This window comes from Spermophilus citellus (genome assembly GCF_964194105.1).
Source record: "Spermophilus citellus genome assembly, chromosome: 5".
Classification (NCBI taxonomy): Eukaryota; Metazoa; Chordata; class Mammalia; order Rodentia; family Sciuridae; genus Spermophilus; species Spermophilus citellus.
The window spans coordinates 132,323,324-132,344,143 of NC_138186.1; the positions used below are offsets into that span (position 1 = coordinate 132,323,324).

The following is a 20,820-nucleotide window of genomic DNA, read 5'->3' on the forward strand; positions in this document are numbered from 1 at the left end:
AAATTTCATCTTAATTGTATTAATTATGGGGTACAAGACAATAATTTGATACATGTATAAAATGTGTAATGATAGAATCAGAGTAGTTAGCATTTCCATTTAAAGATGTTAACAAAATTTTTGAATAACATAATAATCGTACATATTATGAGGTACAAAATGATATTTCAATATCTGTAGATAATGGATACTGATCAAATCAAGGTACTTAATATTTCTATCTTCTTGTCATTACTTGTATTTGGTGTCTTCAAGCTCCTCTCTTCTAGTTCTTCATAAAATATGTAACAGGTTCTTGTGAATTATGGTCACCTACTGTGCTATGGAACCCTAGAACTTATTGCTTCTGTCTAAGTGTGTTTTGATACTCCTTATTCAGCCTCTTTCTATTCTCCTTCTACTTCTCCCTTCCCAGCCTCTAATAATTACTGATCTATGTTCAGATTGCCTTTTTTAAGCATCCACATGTGAAAGAGAATATGCAATATTCATCTTCTGATGTCTGACTTATTTTACTAAGCATAAATTTGCTACAAATGTTTGGATATTTCTTCTTATAGCTGAATCACATTTCATTAGGGATGCAGACTACATTTTCTGTATCAGTTCATCTGTTGATGTACATCTAGGTTCATTCTGTGTCTTAGCTACTGTGAATAGTGCAGCAAGGGCATTGAGGTATTTCTTTGATAGCTGATATCATTTCCTTTAGATATATCCTAGAAGAGAGATAGATGAATCATATGACAGATTTATTTCTAGTTTTTTGAGCAACCTCTGCATGGTTCTTCATAGTAACTCTGCTAACTCATTTTCCCAACAATGTATAAGAATTCCCTTTTCCCTACATCCTCTCCAGAATTTGCTATTTTTTATCTTTCCTATAATACCCTTTTTAATTGGGGTGAGATGACTGTCACCTTCCACTATCCATATCTCATTGTTTGTTTGTTTGTTTCAGTTAGCAGCTTTTATTTATTTTAAAATTTTTAAAAAATTGTTCTATTAATTATACATGAAAGCATAATTTATTTTGATTCATTGTACACAAATAGAGCACAACTTTTCATTTCTCTGGTTGTACACGATACAGAATCGTACCATATGAGCAGTCATACATGTACCTAGGATAATGATGTCCATCTCATTCCACCATCTTTCCTGTCCTATACCCCCTCCAATTCCCTCTCTCCCCTTTGCCCAATCAAAATGATGTATTCAATTTTTTAGAAATATTTTTAATTGTAAATGAACACAATATCTTTCTTTTATTTATTTATTTTTTATGTGGTGCTGAGGATTGAACCCAGTGTTTCTCTATCGCTGAGCTACAACCTCAGTCCAACTTATTCGATTTTAAGATCAAGTTCAATCAAAACTCCACATAAGATTCCGGGATATAATTTACTACCTCTGAGATTGTTTTCACTTAGACATTGATGTGAGTGGTGCTCTTGGACCCTTTCAGTATACTGAGTTCAATGGCCTATTCTCATGGGTCCCTGGTTACTTTATCATTGGTAATCACTTCCCCACCTAAAACTCTCTCTCATTGCTTATCTCCTTGAACTCTCTGTCTCTCCATTGTTGATCTCTAAGCATGCATGAAAAATGGCTAAAAACTATTTACAAGAATTATGATGGTTAGCCTAGGGAATAAGAGGAAAAATGTGAAAAAAAGTGCATTTTAGAATTCTTAAAATACAGTATTCTCCCCATGGACACTAGAGTTCCTGAGAGCTGACCTGACTCACCTTCAAATGTCATTTGCCTCCAAGGCAATAAGACATTCTGGAGAAAGGTGGGTGATTGGGACTGGGCCCAGCCCTATCCTGTCACCAAGGAGTCCTGGCCCTCTTCTCTGCCTTGTCTTCATCATCTATAATCTGAAAAAGATCTCTCGTACCCTTCAGATTTGGCATTAAATAATTCTCAGAAATAAGGAGTCCTAAAATAATTTCTTTAGAACCACTTAAGTATTAAAGACTCTATTGCAACATTAAAATTTCATGTAGAAACAGATTAATTTTTCATTGTGGGACATAAATGTCACTCATACCACACAAAAGTAGTCCAATCTTTATATGTTTACCCACCTTCCATTTTGCTGTAGAAATGTGTTTAGAACACAATGTTGCTAACACTTATTGCTTACAATATGAACTTCTTTCTAGCTATTTTTAATGAAGCCATCAAATTCAGAATGACACATACATGCACAAGTGTTCAAAAGACACTTGTTATCTCAAAATTCAAAGCCACATCAAACACATAATATTAACTTATGTAGAACAGTTTACAGGGTCCAACTGCAAGAGATTCTAAAGCAATGTAAGACCAGCATGAGAAGGAATTCTCTGACTAGTAGCCAGTTCCTGCACAATGGGAAGGCCATGGTTACTGCAGACTGTTTCTTCACTTTTTCCTTGAGTCACCTTTTCAGGCCAAAATCAATGTGGGGTGGCTGCCCAATAGACTTTCTCCCTCACCCTTCCCTAATCCCCTTTTTAACCCCTGTCTCCCCGTCTCCTCCTTACCACTAGAGCTCAGTTTCATCTCATTGTCACTCACTTGACTAAGGTCCCCAGGCCCTGTGGACCTGATTGGACACAGAAAGGTGGCAGGTCTTTTGATTCTTCAAAGGGGGGCATTTACAATAAAACAGAACCTTTTTCTTGCCAAGTTTGATGGCATCACAAAGCAGAACAGCTGGAGCAGAAGTCCTAAGAAAATAGGGCAGGGCCTGGCATGTTCCAGGAATGGCAAAGAGGTCAGGGTGGCGGGAAGTGGGGTGAGGACGTAAGAGCAAGAGGGAGAACTGAGCTAAGGGACCTGGCTGTGTAAGGCCACCAAAGGCCTGCATATGTGAACTTTGATGACTTTTTACTCAGTGAGATGTGGAGCCAGTGCAGGGGTTTCTTTCTCTTTCTTTGATACTGGGAATTGAACCCAGGGATACTTTACCACTGAGCTATATCCCTAACCTTTTTCATTTTGAAACATATCTAAGTTACTTAGGGCCTCCCTAATTTGCTGAGGCTGACCTTGAACTTGCCATCCTCCTGCCTCAGCCTCCTGAGTTGCAAGGATTATAAGCATATGCCACTGTGCCCGGCCCCAGTGCAGGCAAGCCATGTGCTCTGACTAATGTTTTAATGGAGCTCTCTGGTGGCTATGCTGAGAGGGACTACAGAGAGATGAAGTAGAAGAAGGGAGCCAATTTGGGAGGCTGTTACAGGAGCTCAGATGAAAAGGATGGTGATAGTCTGAACTAAGGTAGAGGGCCTTAGAGGTGATGAGGAAACAGATTCTGGATTTCCTTTGAAAGTTGAAATGCACCAACAGGGTTTCCTGATGGATTAGATAGAGAGGATGAATGAAACAGAAGTTTTAAAATGATGCTGATCTCCTATGTGTGCATCTAAAGGGCTATTCTATTTCTTCACCAATATACATGAGAAACAATTGCTTAGGAAAAAATATTCCTTAATATTTTTCAGAATTAGGCTATCAGTAAAAAGAGTCCTGAATTGGGCCTAATTCTGAATCGTAGTCCACAGTGAAATAAAGTGCTTCATTTATATCTCATACTGTGTTTTCCTTAATTCCAAAATGTATCGATTTCATTTTTAATACACTGTGATAGATTCGGTTTCATAGCCCTATTACTACTTTGCGAAAACTCTGTCAACATTGTAAAAATGTAATGTGTAGGAATTCCAGATTTTTTTTTTCATTTGTAAATAAGTCTAAATCCACTGCATTTAAATCTTGCTTTTTTTAAAGGCTGTTTCTGAGCCTGATTAATCCAAGTGTTTAGGACTGTAGGGACCTATTTAGTAGCATGATTCTTCTGAAGAATTTTCTGTACATTCCATTTCAAGATTGTACCTAAAATCTTATAATAATGATTGATGTTTTTATTTCTGATCTTTAGCAGTTAATGTTATGCCAATTATCTTATCTTTAATAACAAGTTTTATTTTAATATTTTATTTGGAAAGTGCCTGAAATTCCATAGTTTAACATGGTCAAAATTTCTTTTCCCATAATTAAAACCTAAAATCATGCAGTAAAATGTAAAAATAGAATTATAATTTGAGTAAGATGATATTTTTGGACCTTTTCAGGGGCAGACCTCCTCAAAGCTTTTCATTACTTTCATCTCCTCCCTTCTCATTTGCTGTGTGACCCACACAGTGCCATCTGGGGTCCATCTTCCCTGTTCCACTCACAAGCACAGCCCTCTCCAGACTCACAAATTACCTCCTACTCAGTAGATTCTTCTTTGTCCCTTGTTCCCTTGATCTTCCCATGTTCGGTAGGAAATGTCAGTTCAGTAAATTATTTGGTTTCATGATCTAGATAACATAGTTTTTAAACACCCTGAAAAGCAGGCATTGTGTAATAAATGATGTATGTCTTGATAACAAAAAGAAAATAATAGAATACCATAGAGACTTCAGTCCTAAGGAAGACCAAGGGGCATGTTTTAATGCATTTTCTGGAGTCATGTCTTATATTTGGGACTGAATAACTTAAAGGGGATGGAAGGAGTGGAGGGAAAGGCAAGTTCCTCACAGCTGATTTCATCTGATGCAGTTTTCTCAATTGTGCCATGTATACACTTTAGGTGGCTTTGGAGGAACTTGCCCCGAAGCAATATAAATTGGAAGAATATGGCAAATACACTCTACGAATGATTTTTTAAAAAAATCTATCCAGAAATTTTACTGATTTCTCTATATTCCTCAAGTTATGTATCTTTTATTTCCCACTTTATTAATGAACTCTTAGAAATTTCTCAGCCCTTCAGATAGCTCCACTGTCCTTCCTGTCATTCATGCTGGGGACCTCGGGACAGTGCTTTTGTCTGGTTCATATTTCTCACTTATGGTCTCCTGTCAAGTCTGTCTGTTCTATTTCTTTTATCTGACATACCTCTCCCTGTTCCTATTGCCATTATTATTCTTTATTTGGAGCCACAGAGGAGTGTCCGTTTTTTATGTCATCCATTAATTCATGTAGTATTAATTGAGTTTCTCCTGTAAACTCTGCCAGATATTGAGGACACAAAGATGAATGACTTCCTTGCTCTCATGTGGTCACAGTCTCATGGGGAAAACAGACTTAGAAACAAGTAATTGCAGTACTTCCTGTCTCCCTAGATCTATTTTGATAAAAATTACCATTTTATCATCAGATTATGTGCCCTTATTATTCCTAACTTAAAATATTAGAAAAATAAGATAATAAATAGTAGTATTTTACCTTTTTCTGGTTACTTTTACCCAAACTAACAATATATGCTAGATTCCTCATGAAAACCTATACTTTCTAATTTCTATGTTACCTTTGGTGGCTAGCACTGTCATTGACAAGTTCCTTAATAGCAGCAATCTATTTCTTTAGAAATAACTCTCTGCTCTCTGAGTAGATCCAGCATTTACAATGAAAAATCTGCAACACCCCTCCCTGTATTTCTATATGCATGTTCTTCTTGACTTTCCTACTGATGAACAGCAGTCAGCCCATCATCCCCAACTAAGAAATGATGACATGTGTGGATCATCTTCTTCCTAAGTCTCTTTAAGAAAGGGAATTTTCAAAGTAAGAAGAGAGAAGAAAGGTGAACATCTAGGGAAGATAATGGTAGGAAAACTGTATTGCTTACCCTGGTTCCCTTTTGGTTCTAGTTACAAGAAAACACATGAAACCCTGAGCCATGCAGGGCAGAAGGCGACGGCAGCTTTCAGCAATGTGGGAACAGCCATCAGCAAGAAGTTTGGTGACATGAGGTATGTGGCTAAGAACCATGATGTATTAGTCAGCTTTTCATTGCTGTAACCAAAATATCTGACAAGAAGAACTTACAGGAGGAAAGATTTATTTTGACTCACAATTTCAGAGGTTTCAGTCCATGGTTGGCCAGTTCTATTGGTTTGGGCCTGAGGGGAGGTACAAAAAATCAAGGAACAAGGGTATGTATGGCAAAGGAAGGCTGCTCAGTGCATGGCCACCAGGAAGCAGAAAGAGAAATAGAGGGAAAGGGACCAGGGACAAGATATAGTCTCCCAAGGGCACACCCCAGTAACACACTTCCTCCAGGCATGCCCCATCAACCTGTAGTTTTCACCTCCTCCCAGTTAGTTCATTCAAATCAATTAATCCATCAAATGGATTAATCCACTGATGAGGTTAAATCCTCATGATCCAATCATTTCCTAAAAGCCCCACCTGTGAACATTGCTGCAATGGAGACTAAGTCTTTAACACTTGAGAAGTGGGGAGACATTCTAGATCTAAATCATAACAGATGGGAACCCTGCTAAAGGAACATTGTCTGTTGGCTGGTCTTAACTTTCTTTTAATGCATAAAAGTGATGTTTATGATTAAGATAATTTTTTTATTGGGATGATTTTTGCTTGAAGGTCAGCCTAGGGGGCCTGGTCCCAAAGATATTTTTCCATTAGTAAAAGTAGAAAATAGGGGGTCATGAGGAGGGATTTCATAAAAATGCAGCACACACTGAATATTACAAGTCTTAAACAGTGTATGTGCTCATTGGAATACACTCTAATAAACTATTTGTGCATACAACTATGTGCTATTTTTCTGTGCTAAATATATACATTCATATTTATTCTTTTGATTTATACTTCTAATAATTTTTTCTTCCTTTTAGCAGTAAATTATGAATGTTAATACTTTTGAATTTCATTTTTAATAGATATTATCATCCAGTGCATAACAGTAACAAAACTTTTAAGGAAGTACCTTCTATATTGTAGTCATTTTTAGAATTACTGTTAAATAAAACTAGGATGTATAGGAAGGTAGTTTAAACTGAGAACAAAATATCCTCACTGTAGGTATCAGAAGAAAAAAAATGTAGTATTGGCCATTTTTCTGTTTAATATTACAGTCAAGGAAGTTACTTATCTAGAGTTATTACTCTCATATTTTTGCTTAGTTAAAACAGTTTCAGTTTATTTTTAATTTGGCTAATATACCTTAGGAGTTCATTCTTTAGAAATCAATTTCATTTTTCTCTTTAGAAATCAAGATTTTATTGTTAAAACTTTTTCAAGGAAGTTTCTAATTTCTTCTTTTAAGAAATTGTGTATTTATTTTATTGGGTTAATAAACTCTTTTTGTTGTTGTTTTTGGTATCAGAGATTGAACCCAAGTGTGCCTAACCACTAAGCAATATCTCCAGCCCTTTTTTAAAATTTTTGATTTTGAGACAAGGTTTTGTTAAATTGCTTAGAGCCTCACTAAATTGCTGAAGCTGGCCATGAACTTGAGATCTTCCTGCCTTGCCTCCTGAGCTGCTGGGATTACAGGTGTGTGCCATTATACCCAGCATGATTCCTTTTTGTTTTTTTGATACTTAACCACTGAGCAATATCCCCAGCCCTTTTTATATTTTATTTAGAGACGAGGTCTTGCTAAGTTGCTTAGGATTTAAGTTGCTGAGGCCGGTTTTGAACTTGTGCTCCTCCTGCCTCAGCCTCCCGAGCCACTGGGATTACAAGCATGCACCACCGTGCCTGGCCATCAATTCTTATTTTACTTATTTCTCTGCAGCTTTGATACCTGGAGGCAAATATTTATATCTTGGTGGATTATGCCAATATTCATGAACCACCTTAACAACTAAGCATTCATGAGGATAGAGTTAAGTAAGGACATATGTGTGAATCTGAGTATATTGTTTTTAATCTTCATTTTTACTAAACTGCACTATCAAGAGCAATTCTAATTCTTCAGAGGCAACATGCATTGAACAGGTCAACTTTCTGAATTTTTAGTGACTGCCAGAGTTTAACAAATAAGATTTGCAGTCATTTTAATGGCATTGAAACATTTTTCTAAAGAATTCATAATTCTTTAGAACAGGAAAGACCCTAATACTTGTTATACCAGAGAAAATACATTTTTCCATATTTATAAAATTTATTTTCTAGATACACAGTTGAAATCTTTCACTTGAATGCTTGGATCTCTGCATAATAGTGCCAACTAGAATAGTTTTTCTCCATTTTTAGGGGATCTTGCAGACACCCCCAGAGCTTGTTTAAAATGAGTGTCTCACCTTTCCAAGATTGTGCCTGAGTGGTATTGGTGGAATCTAGGAATCTGCCTTTGTAACAAGCTCTCAGGTGGTTTGGCTTCAGGTGATCAAATAAAGAAGAGGACCAATATAACTTAGCTTCCTGTACTCAAGTGTATTTATTTACAAAATGGGGATAAGAGTAACAATGTTGGGTATAGCTCAGTGCTAGAGCATGTTCTGCATATACAGGAGGCTATGGGTTTGATCCCCATCATCACACACACTCACACACACACATACATACACACACTTACACGCGCACACACACATACACAAGGTAGCAACAACATTTAGTTATAAAAGATGCAGAAGAGAGTTTGGCATATATTTTACGCTCAATGAGTACTAGTTTTAATCTTTATTAAGTGACAAGCTTAGTTTCAGGGTTATCCCACATGATGGAAATTAGGAAGCATCCATTAACAGGAGTCTACACTGTGTTTTGTGAAGCTCCTCACTGTTTTTGCACATATGAGGAATGAAGACTGTGTTGCACATATGCTGTATGTTGATATAATCATGTTCATACACTAATTCAATATCATATCCAGATTGTGGTGACTCCTGTTTTAATATGGCTTTGTTTTAACACAGTGCATAACCTATTTTCTAGGAGTTCCACACTTTTCATTAATTATTGTTTCATAGAGAAAATGCAACACTGAACCAGGAAAGATGGCACATGACTTGTAATCCCAGCAGCTTGGGAGGCTGAGAAAGGAGGATTACAAGTTCAAAACCAGCCTCAGCAACTGAGTGACGCCCTAGCAACTTAGCAAGACCCTGTCTCAAATAATAAAAAGGGCTGAGGATGTGACTCAGTGGTTAAACACCATAGGGTTTAATCCCTTATACCAAGAAAAGAAGATACAACATTGTCATTATAAATTGGCTAAAAATACTACAAAATGATGCCTATGTTTTTAGAGACTCAAATACAGTCCTGAAATATTTTGAGAAGTTGGAAAAATTTAGAGCTATGTATTTTTATTTCTCTCAAGTTATAATGTGTAACATTTGTGTATTAATGAAGATAATTCCCTGCAAAAACAATAAATATTACAAAGAGTCTTTGGTTTTAAATTATTCTAAAGCAAATCAAATATATATATATATATATATATATATATATATATATATAATTTTAATATTTCCTAAGTTCAATAAAGACTCTTAAATGAGAAAAATTACAAAGTTTTGACATTTTGCTCAAATCAATGTGCCAATTTATAAAAAGACAGTGGGGGAAATGTTAACATCTTTGCATGGATATTTTACTTTAAACCCTTTTATGGTTTAAAGTATCATCTTATTCTAGATTTTAAGTAGTTACATGATAAAATTCTTTTGTGCATTCTGAGAACACATTTCTGAACTTGTTCAAAAAGATTATCAGCCAAATTTGGATGTCTTAGGAGAAAAACAGTATCTCATACTCTTTCTTTAGAATAATTCCAAATTAGCTGGGTGTGAAGGTACAAGCCTGTAACCCCAACTATGCAATAGGTTGAGACAGGAGGATAGCAAGTTCAAGGCCAGCCTGAGCATCTTGCTGAGACCATTTCAAAATAAAATAAAGTAACATAAAATAAAATAAAAAGGGCTGGAGGTGGAGGACTTGCCTAATGTGCCTGAGGCCTTGGGTTTAATCCTGAACATTGCAAAAAATCAATCCGACAACATGAGCTTTTTAAAAATAAAATAAAAATCCCTGTCAGAATTTATATGTTTTATAAAAATAAGTTGTATTGCCTGAGCTAAATAATAGTTTCATTTTAACCTGACTACAATTAGATGATGTCACCTTGGGCCAGTCAAGAAATTGTCCAATTTCTTTCTCTAGATAAAATATCTTTTATAATATCTGCTTCACCAAAATGTTTACTGTGAAATTAAAATGAAATCACATTTATGAAAGTACCATGGAGTAAATGGAAAGTGTTGGAAACATTTTCATAATAATATTGGCATATTTTTCAGAATTTCTCAGTGAATTTGTTCAAACCTATAATCCAGTGAGAATGAAATGTCTGGGGGAGGCACATATTGTTACTCATATGGCCATGAAAAAAAAGAAGAAGCACAAATTGTAATAGGTTTTTAAAAAATCTTTAAAACATGTTTTAAAATGCAGTTGATGGGCTAGGGACATAGCTCAGTAAGTAAAGTGCTTGCCTTGCATGCACAAGGCCCTGGGTTCAATCCCAAGCACCACAAAAAAAAAAAAAAAATGCAGTTGGTTCTCTGTATCCATTACCCCTCTGTATCCAATCAACTGCAGGTTGCAAATATTTGAAAAAAAAATTCACCTTTACTGAATGGATACAGATATTTTTTCATATCACTCACTACTCCTCTAACAATACAGTATAACAAATATTTTCATAGCATTTACCTTGTGTTAGGTATTCAAAGAATCTCTAGATGATTTAAAATATACGGGAGGATGTGCCTAGGTTATATGCAAATACCACATCATTTTGTATAAGGGGCTTTGGCATTGCAAATCTTGGTTTCCACATGGGGTCTTGGAACCAATCTCTCACGGATACAGTGAGTCAACTGTATACTCAAAGGAAAAAAAAAAAGGGTGAGCCAGGTGTGGTGGCACACGCCTATAATCCCAGCAGCTCCAGAGGCTGAGACAGGAGGATCACAAGTTCAAAGCCACAGCGAGATGCTAAAAAATTCAGTGAAACCTTATCTCTAATAAAATACAAAACTGAACTGAGGATATTGCTTAGTGGTTGAATGCCCCTGAGTTCAATCCCTGGTACTCCCCCATCCCACCCCCCAAAAAATGGTGAATGGAATATGTCATCTTTGTTTTTAAGCTCTTGAGAGGGGAAAACAAGGGTCAGTGCCATTTCTTTAAATCCTACGTGCTAACTCTGCTCCTGCTCTTCTCTCCCATGCTGCCTGGATGCAGGTCTCACTCCATCGGGTAAGCACTGTTCTGCTAGACTATTTTCCAGACAAGTGTACATACCCAGGAAGATACCAATTTGAAGATACCAATTTGATACATTTGAATTTATTTAAGCATGTATTTATCTCATTTCTAATATTTGCACCATTTCACTTGCTGAGCAATCTCTTAATATTCTCTTTTCTGCAATATTTCTTCCTATGTCGGCAAGATTCTAAGACTTTTCTAAGACTAGAAAGAAGAAAATTTAAAAAAAAGCAAGTGCAAATTGAGAATAATGTATTTTTATAAAACTTCTAGAAAGTGAAACTGCACATAGGAAAATTATTTTCTCTAGATTATTGTGTTTCTCTGAATTTCTTGTCATGGTTACCTGTGCTGATATATCTCCATCTTCAACTTTCTGTACTTTCTGAAATTGAAGGTAAGAAAGGTGGGTGAAAAAGTCCATATGTAAAGAAGTTGTAATGGTCAGTCTCCTGCCTCTGAATTAAGCCTTCTTTTAGCTAGAATTTCACCATAAACTTAAAAAGAATTTCCTAAGTAATTGCTTGTATTAAAAGAGATGAACAGATTGGTAATGTTGAATATCTTTTAGTGATATCTTCAAATGTAATTTCTGAGGAAATATTTTTGCCTATGATGTATGTATGGAGTATTTAGGGTAAGACTCTAAGTGTCCATTGAATTCCTTTGTTGTTTTCGTTTTGCATTCCAATAAAGTGCTGCCCTTACTAGTGAACTTAATGGATATTGTCCTGGAAGGGTGATAAATTTATCTAAGACCTCTTTGAGAGAAGAGAAAGCAAGGACCACATTGAAAAATGGATGAGGAAGAAGCACTAACCCAGGAAAAAATGGGCCTCATCTTGCTTTTTCCCTCTGCTCAGCCTGATTTCTGAGTGGAACTCAATAGAAAATAACAAGGGAGCAGGGATAGATGAGTTAGCTATTATAGGATTAAGAGGATGAATCCCTTAAAATTCTCAGGAATGTTTATATTTGTACCAGATGTCCCTAACAATTAAACCACAGTGGAGGTAGGAGTCTGTCCTTCCATGTTGAACTGTGTGAGTTGTGTTAGCCTGGCATGCACTTCCTTGAATGTCTTTTTTAATCATGTACATTTCTCTGGACAGTTTCTCTGCAATGAAACAACTAGCTTCTGCTTGCTTGGCTCTAATTCCTGGGTACTACCCTTCGCTCCTTACTGTCTTCCTGAGAAGGAAAAGAGTGTGGAGACCCAGATTAGACCTGTAGAAGATACCCATGAGTTACTTGGCTGACCAGGAGGATACTACATATTATCATATTTCTTATAGGGACCGTTCAGTAAATAGAGTAGTATGTGACCGTGAACCAGCTACTCTTCCTTCATATACTTGAAAGCTGACTCTGGCCCCTTATGCCCAAGGAAAACAAATATCTTGGTTGGATGGGCAAGGAATACTTCAGATATTTGAGATTGCTGTTTTAGAACTGCAAAGAGGGAGATTTTCATGTACTTATATTGTGCTATCTTCTTTTTTTTTTCTTTTAATCTGCTTTTGTCCTGAAGTTACTCCATTCGTCATTCCATAAGTATGCCTGCTATGAGGTAATGTGTGTAAAATATTTTACATAACATTGATGCAGAATGTATATGAAATGTTACTTTATTGATAATCTAGTTGTAAGCTTCCCTCTGCACATGCCTTTATGTGAAAGGAAATTGCTGAAGTGCCATGGTTTACCTCATCCTTCTCTCTGCTGATCTCTAAGACTCAATGCTATAGAAGGATGGTGTAAGGGGCTTGGGCCTTTGACCAGACACACTGGCTTGAATCCAGCCTTTCCTGTTTTATTTTATCGACCTATTGCAATCTCCTTTCTCTTATTCATACATTGCAAGAAATAAGACCCACCTCATATGGATGCTATGACACCAAAACAAAGTAACCTGTGTTAAGAACTTAGTGCAGGTCTAGGACATTCCAAGCATACTTTCAAGGGTGGAAATACATTTGTTGTTTCAACATAACTAAATGCAAGCCTGGGAGAAACTGTAAAATAAAAGGATAGGTCTATAGTCCTAGAAAGGATATCACTAGGATGTTTCAGGTAGATATTAAGGTGAGATGTCTGTTGAACTATAAATGTCACAAAAATACTCACTGGATGAAAACTTATGAGAAAGACATTCCCAGGTTCAGGTTGTATGGCTTAGTGGTACAATCAGATAAAATCAAACTAATAGTCTAGAGGAATGTATGGTTGGGAATTAGAAGACACATGATGTACCAACTCTGCCAAGGATGAATGTGGCAGCCTTGACAAAGTCACTTCACTGGTATCAATTTTTTGGCATATTTAAAATAAGAAGCTGGAACCAGATTTGCTGCTCTTTCCAAGGTGCTCTGTAGAGCCCTAGAGGTGTCTGGGCGACCATTGGTGGAGGGGAGAGCAGGCCTCTGAGACCTTCCCCTACTTTAGTCAGAACTATACCCTTTTACCTGTTTAATAGCATATACACTGTGGTTTTAATACACAATAGAGGAAGTTCAGTTAGTTTTTAATAGTCTGAGACCATAGAAACCAAATTCTTTCTAGGGTCATTTGCAGTGCTACAAGCTTATAGCTGCACATGATGTGATTATATCTGATTAAACAATTTATCCTTCTTCTCTGGCATGCATTCTGGAACAATTAAATTAGAAGGATGTTTGTTCTACTATTTCTCATGAAGTCTCTTCTACACTGGGGTTATTTGATTAATTGATTGATTTGAAAATTTGACCACAATATTTGATTTTCCATAGTTGATAGTAAATAGGGAATACATATTCAAAATTATTACTTCATCAAGTGAAGCACTCAGATGAAATAATATAACACAAAGCTATGAGCTCCTTTGCTGAATACATTTTAAATTTGGGCAGCTTAAAAAAAATAATATGGTTTTGCTCTGTGAACCAGGAATCCACCTAGTGGCTTATAGGTCAAATGCAATCCCTGTGAATTTCCTGAAATTAGCTTTTTAAAGAAAAATTGATTCTAATCATCTAACATATATGTCCATTGTGGGGAAGATAGTGGGTCACAGGAGCAGGCTCAGCCAAATGAAACCTGCAGTAGAAATGAAGCACCACAGCTATATACTTTTGAGCCACTTAAGTATAATTTCACGAATACATTCATCATGAAACAGAAATATTATAAAGTACTACTTATAGGAATTTGACTGTTTCAGTCACATACATAAAAGGTGTGATGCCATGCCTGGCTCTTCTGAACTCACCAGTAGTGTACACAGCCTAAATGGAGGTGCATTTTTGGCCATTCAAAGCACCAAAGTTTCAGGAGGCAAGCCCCAGCTAAGTCAAATTCAAAAACATATTTTCTATATTAATTGCCTCTTGATAGTTTTAGGGGCATGGTTCATCTCACAACATTCAGTAAAACCCATATTTTATAGCCATTCTTCCTTATAAAGTTTCTATAAGCCATTCCTCTTATTTTGTATCTATACTTAATTGGGGAATAACAGGTGGCTTATCAAATATAGTTACATTTAATTAAAACTGATAATAATGCCAGTTGTTGCTTCCAAAAGCTGATATGAATACAAGATTTAAGAGCTATCTTTTAGTTCAGTTCCTATCTTTTTATTTGGACTTAGTTATATCATTTTTAATGGTAATAACTTCATTAAATTGTAATGTCATGTAGCCAAATCCCAAATAAAAAACCAGAAATCACCAATGAAGGATCTACACTGAAAGCAAAAAAACATGGTTATGTAGATTAAACACAATGAATGAGTTACAAATCAAATGCCAATGAACTGTGAAAGTTCTGTCTGGTAAGAGAACAAAAAGGCATATCCTCTTTGGGAGGAAAATTATATGCTGTTAACGCCATTTTCCTTAGGTGTGAGACAGTCGGTAGATACATTTCAACATAAAATAATGAATGCATGAACTTTCAGAAACGCCATGTTATGGAAGTTATCAATATGATGACTTTTTAAGGAAAAGAACTTTTATGAACATCCCCCCCTTGAGCTATTTTTGTCTTGTCTCATATTTACTGAAATAAATAACTTTAAAATTCCAAGTAGGAAAATTCAGACATGACACTCTTCAGGCTGAGTTTCCATTTGCTTACAAAAAATAAAATTTTAAAAAAAGAAAGAAAAGAAAAAGAAATAAGAAAGAAAGAAACAGAAGAAGAGGAATGTTTTGATAGTAGCAATTAATTAGCAAGTGAAAAATTAAGCTATTGTCACTCCATTAACTCATTGGAAATGATTTATGATGCACTGTGGAATTATTATAGTTGTATCATTGCCACAGACTGTACTGTTTATTCCATAGTTGAGCATCTAACTGTTTTCCTTAGAAATATCCCATGTCAGGTTATGGTTTCTGGACCTAACCTAGCAGAAGTGGAACATATTTTAAACACGGTTGTTGTAGGTGATAAGCTGACAGCTAGCTCTGGTGCAGAGGCGATGTTTACAAATCAGAGCAGAAAACCAAACAGCATGGTTGCTAAGACACTAGGTCTTTGGAGCTGACCTCTCTTTTTTTGTTATTTTAGGAATTCTTCTACTTTCAAATCATTTGAGGAGAGGGTTGAGACAACTGTCACAAGCCTTAAGGTACAGATGAAGTGGATTTCATGTGACTGGGTCCATTCCATCAGGACAGCTTAGTTATTGCTGCTGTTAGTATCGAGGGCAAGGCAGGGCCATGAGCATTCAGGACAGCCAAGAAGGTTAGACCTGCATGAAGGCAGACCCTTTGCTTCTCATATAACTCTGTAGATAAAATCAGTATGGATTAGTGTTGCTTCATCCTTAGAGTTGTTTGTACAAACAACTCAAGGGTGAAATTGCTCATTATAATGAACTGGCTTTGTGTCTACCACTTCATCTTGAATGCTGTCTGCCTGAAAGTAGACACGTGAAAGAGGATTGTGGGTAGAATCAAGGATATCTGAATTCTGAGTTCAGCATGTGAGAGCAGGTTCCATAATAGCCCCGAGCTCCTCTGGTTTGAACATGAACCATTAAAAACAAAGCAGGTACTATATGTTATAATGCCATCCACCCCCCATCGTCTATCTAGGCTAGTTTACCAAATTCATATCCTGAGCACAGCACAGGACAGTTTTCATGGAGAGAAAATTGAACTGAGCCACACAATGCACTATTTTATTGTAATGCATGATTTCTGGGTTTAAAAAGAAAATATGCCTATTACATAGTATTTTTAAAAATTGACTAGATTTATTGTTTAAGCATAGATAAGTTAATCTACAAAGGGGAAAAAAGAACAAATAAAGTCAGTCTGCTTTCAAAAGGCATAAACGTAAAACAGGAAAAAAGTGATGGAAACTATTAAGATTATGCTTTAAAAAATATCATCTAAACAGTGATTTAATGAGATCTTGTAATTATTAGCACTACAAAGGCACGTTTCTTCACCAGATCAAAATCAGTTGTGTGCACTGCAATTATTGAGCTGCTTCCTGATCTCGATGTGGGACTCTCATGGGTGCTGCCTGCTGGGTGCAGGTGAGGGTAAGAGTTACTCCTCCCATAGGTCACAGATGCTCTTAGTGACCTGGAGGGTCTTTCTCTTAGTGGAGGGTCTACTTTATTAGGCCTGCAGTCAGGTGTTACAGGCCTAAGAAGGGAATTATTACTCAACATTTACCATGCCTTCACTAGTTTCATTCACCAACAGTTTCTACTTCTGCAGTTTTATTACTCTGCTTGTCCACACCATCACTTAGTCAGGAGCCATTAAGTCACCCCATTACCAGGAACGGTTTTTTAAGGGGAGGCGAACGCAGTGTGGTGGACATTTCTCTTCGAAGAACATCTAGTATAGAAACAAAAGTCTTGGAAATACTAAGTATCAGTTTCTCAAACTTAGTTTTCAGCCTTAGCCCAAGGAGAATGGACCTGTTGGTTGTTAGACATGTTCTGACATAGGACAAGTGGTACTTTTTAGGTTCTTTTAGAAGGAGATATGCAGAAACTAAAGAAGAATAAAGAACAATCTATCTTCATTTTCTTTGGGAAGCTCTGATGAGCTCATGGTTCACACAGGATTTAAGTGTTTGATCCACACTCTCAGCCTCGCTGTCCTCAGCTTATAGGGATAGAAGATATAGTGCCTGCCCCTCCTTCAGAGATGCCCAGTACCCACTTGGCCCACCAGGTCTGCATTGAGATCTCCTGTGAGTGGATTCTGTGCTTGTACGACTGTCCATGGGTTTAACAAGACTCACATCTCACACATCTCCTGTCTCAAAGCCAATACCTAATTCTTTTCCTTCTGCCCACCTAGAAAATGTAGAATACCTGATAATCGTGCTTTGTGTAAAACCTCCCACCTCCTCAACAATTACATATTTCTCAGTCCTTTTTCCCCTTCTAGACTAAATTAGAGATCCATATGATCCTTTCTAGAGCTTATGTTCTGCAGTTTACATTTGTGTTCTAAATCTTCTCCAAAATGTCTCTATTGTTCATTTGTGGATCCTGAGGCTGTTTTCTGATGAGGGAATGGCTCCTGAATCAGTGAGGATGAATAGAAGTCTTTGCAGTTCTTCAGGTTGTATTTCCATTCACATGTCCTGCTTTAAGAACTATTACTTATGTTCTATGAGAAAAGATGTTGTGTGAAGTAAGGTCCACACCTGCCATCTCTTCATGCAGTCTGAAGCACACCACGTGGCATTTGTGCCAAATCGGCTGTTCTTTCTTTATATTCAGTCCTAAGCATATAAAATTTGGTCCTGCATACACCCTTGCAGTGTATTAGTGTATGACATCTCTTCTGGTGTCACCTATATAGTCAAGGAGTATCCTATCTATTTCATCCAAGACAAACAGGCAGATACAGAAACAACACTGATGGAACCAAATTTGTCATATTCAGCTGTGCTCCAGTGAATCACAGGCAACTACATCCCTGCCACTCATTCTCCATCTGCATCAAGCAGACCATATTTTTAGTGCACCTACTTTTTGATGAATACATGGCTTAAATCAAAACCTTAAAAGGGGGGGGGCAAGAAATATTATACTTTTTGTTTCTTTGTGTCCTCTCAACCAGGTATTTCATTTTGAGATTAGGAACCCCAGCTTGGCAGTTCAAATGAGATTTTGTACAAAGAACAATTATAAATTTAGGGACAAAGTGACAAATTCTTGGGTGAAAGGTCCTTATGAAGAGAAGCTCCAGCAAAGGCTTGTGGCTCACACCTATTACAGTCCTTGCCAAAAGTATTGCAGTGACCATCAGTAAGCCCATGGGGTTAGGAAGCCCCTATATTCCACCCCCTCTTTGTCAGACTGATTTCGTTCAAAGCATTCCATTCCTCCTTGTTTTTACTATTTTGATCTGAGAAAACCAAAGAGTAGAAGAAGCAAAACCCAGAAGAAAACATCATTAATTTGTATTCACTTGATTGAATACTGTATGTGATTTCTATTGCAAAACAGAAGCCAAAGAGAATGTGGATTTTTAAAAAAAAAAAAAGAAAGAAAAATCATGTGAACTATTAATAGAATAGATCACACTGAATTAATCTTATTTTGTTTCTCTCAGGAAAGAAAGTACAATGAAAAATCTTATTTGAGAGCCTCTCCTTGCACCACGCCTTTCCCAGGTGCTGAGGTAACAGAGAGGAGGGACCAGTTCTCTGTACAGAGGCCCACGAATAAGGCCCATGGGCCACATTCACCTAGTCACCTGCTTTTTGACTCATCCATAAGCTAAAAATAGTTTCACATTTTTTAATGGTTGAAAAAAATCAAAATAAGAGTATTTTATCACATAGAAAATTAAATTACATGACATTCACATCCTACTGTCCTCAGCTATTGAAACACTGCCATGCTCCTTGACTCAGATGCTGTCTGCGGCTACTTTCAACAGCAGCAGATTTGAATATCTGTGACAGAGACCTTGTGGTTCCTAAGCCTAAAATATTTACTCTCTGACCCTTTACAGAAAGAATTTCTCTGACCCAAGTGTTGTAGAAAATGTCAGTTTAGTAGCTGAATTTAAGAGGCAGAGAGGGATTTTAGTGACAATTAGAAAAAAAAAATACTTGTTTTGCAATGAATGAGCTGCTTTTAAACCCTGATCAACTGTTAAAAATGGCAGGTGAGGGGCATGAACATGTTCCTGTGTCATGCCTGTGCCTCTGAGCAATCATTTGACAACTGTGAGGTATAGATAACAGTTCAGCAAAAACATTGTCTCTACTATATCTTCCTTTTCCACATTGGGAATGGATAAGGGAAGACCAATGCAAATATTAGTAAAACTTGAATCAAGCGTTTTTGGACCATTAAATATTTGTTTGAAGAACTTTTAATAAAGAATCTTTCATAATACTTAATCCTGTTTTTTTAATATAAATTGATTCCTTCATGTTTCTCTTTAGTCAATTACAAGTATACAAGAGAGCCTTGTGAAGCATCTTAACTTGTATTCTAAGGGGTTTTCCTACTCTGAAGGCAGTTGCCTAGAAAGATGTGAAATTAGCAGTACTTTGGACTTGATCCATTGCCAGATCTCTAAGCAGAGACCAGAAATCATGTTCCATTTAGCCACTCTTTCTTGTCAAGAATCATTTTTCAGAAATTCAGATTGTCCTGCTAAATCTCAAGTAGAAAACCTTAGTATAAGTCACATAAGGATATTCAGACATTTATAAAATTGGTAGAATTAATCTAAAATCCAATTCCATTTTGATGAAATCAATTCTCTGGGTGAATGGGGTAGATACAGAAAGCCTACAGATCTGATTATACTCTTGAAAGGATGAGAATCTTAGATATGGAACAGTTAGAGGACATTACTAAAACTGCAAAGCTGAAGTCTGGAATCCTATCCCAAGATCAAAGTATGAATGACATACATTCTATCACTCTGCTAAAGGAAACTAACTTCTCTACATCTTTTACTTATCTCCAAAGAAAGACTGTATTTCTGAATTTAAAAATAATCAAGTTTTGGCATTCTTATAAACACATTTGCAAAGATGATAATTAATAATAATTGGCATTTTTTGCCAATTTGCCTTTTCAGACGAAAGTAGGTGGGACGAACCATGGAGGAGGCAGTTTTGAGGAGGTCCTCAGCTCTACAGCCCACGCCAGCACCCAGAGCTCCTCAGGAGGCCCGCGGCAGGCCGAAGAGGAGGAGCTGCAGTGTTAGGTCCAGCTAGCCTGCAGTCGCACCCAGAGGCTGGCCACTGCCCAGCCCATCTCTGCCTGCACACACCCAGATAAGAAGACCAAAATCTCACTGGGAAAACTTGAGGTCTTGATGTTATTATTCAAAGGGCCTCTCTAGAAAGTTGAATGGTTTCTATCTGCATGTGTGTTGATGATAGACCACTTGACCCTCACATTTCTGTATCGTGGATTGCTATCTTTTAAAATGTCCCAACTGGAGCAGGTACATGATTGGTTATAACTTGTTTATGAAATTCAACACTTATTTCCCAAACGTATATCTATTAGTTATTTGCTTTCATTTTTGCTTGGCCTCCTTTACAATGTGCATGTCCTTGAAGACTGAGTGACCAGTTCTTTCAGTTGGTCAGATCAACAGGTGGAGCTCTTTATGACTGTCTCTAGCAGTAAGATGACTCACTGCAAATTTCATCAAACTGCTTGTGATCTCCCGCACCTACATCAATTATGTATGTTTATTTAAGCAATTAAAATAATTGATTTTAACAATGACAGAATTCTTG

The 20,820-nt window shown here is 36.8% G+C and overlaps 1 protein-coding gene across 8 annotated transcripts in view; it reads left to right on the forward strand.

Annotated features, from left to right (window-relative positions):
* Positions 1-20,806, forward strand: part of TPD52L1 (TPD52 like 1) — an 88,479-nt gene extending 67,673 nt beyond the window's left edge. For 4 of the 8 annotated variants that reach the window (XM_081296094.1, XM_081296097.1, XM_081296093.1 and 1 more), the window contains exons 4-7: positions 5,697-5,798; positions 12,608-12,646; positions 15,631-15,691; positions 20,148-20,806. In XM_081296094.1, coding sequence (XP_081152220.1) covers positions 5,697-5,798; positions 12,608-12,646; positions 15,631-15,691; positions 20,148-20,276 — 331 coding nt within the window. In that variant the 3' untranslated portion in view covers positions 20,277-20,806. Of the gene's footprint in view, positions 1-5,696; positions 5,799-7,271; positions 7,306-12,607; positions 12,647-15,630; positions 15,692-20,147 lie in introns of those variants that run through there. The other 4 variants (XM_081296095.1, XM_081296098.1, XM_081296099.1 and 1 more) reach the window with 4 other exon arrangements.
* Positions 20,807-20,820: the final 14 nt, after the last annotated feature.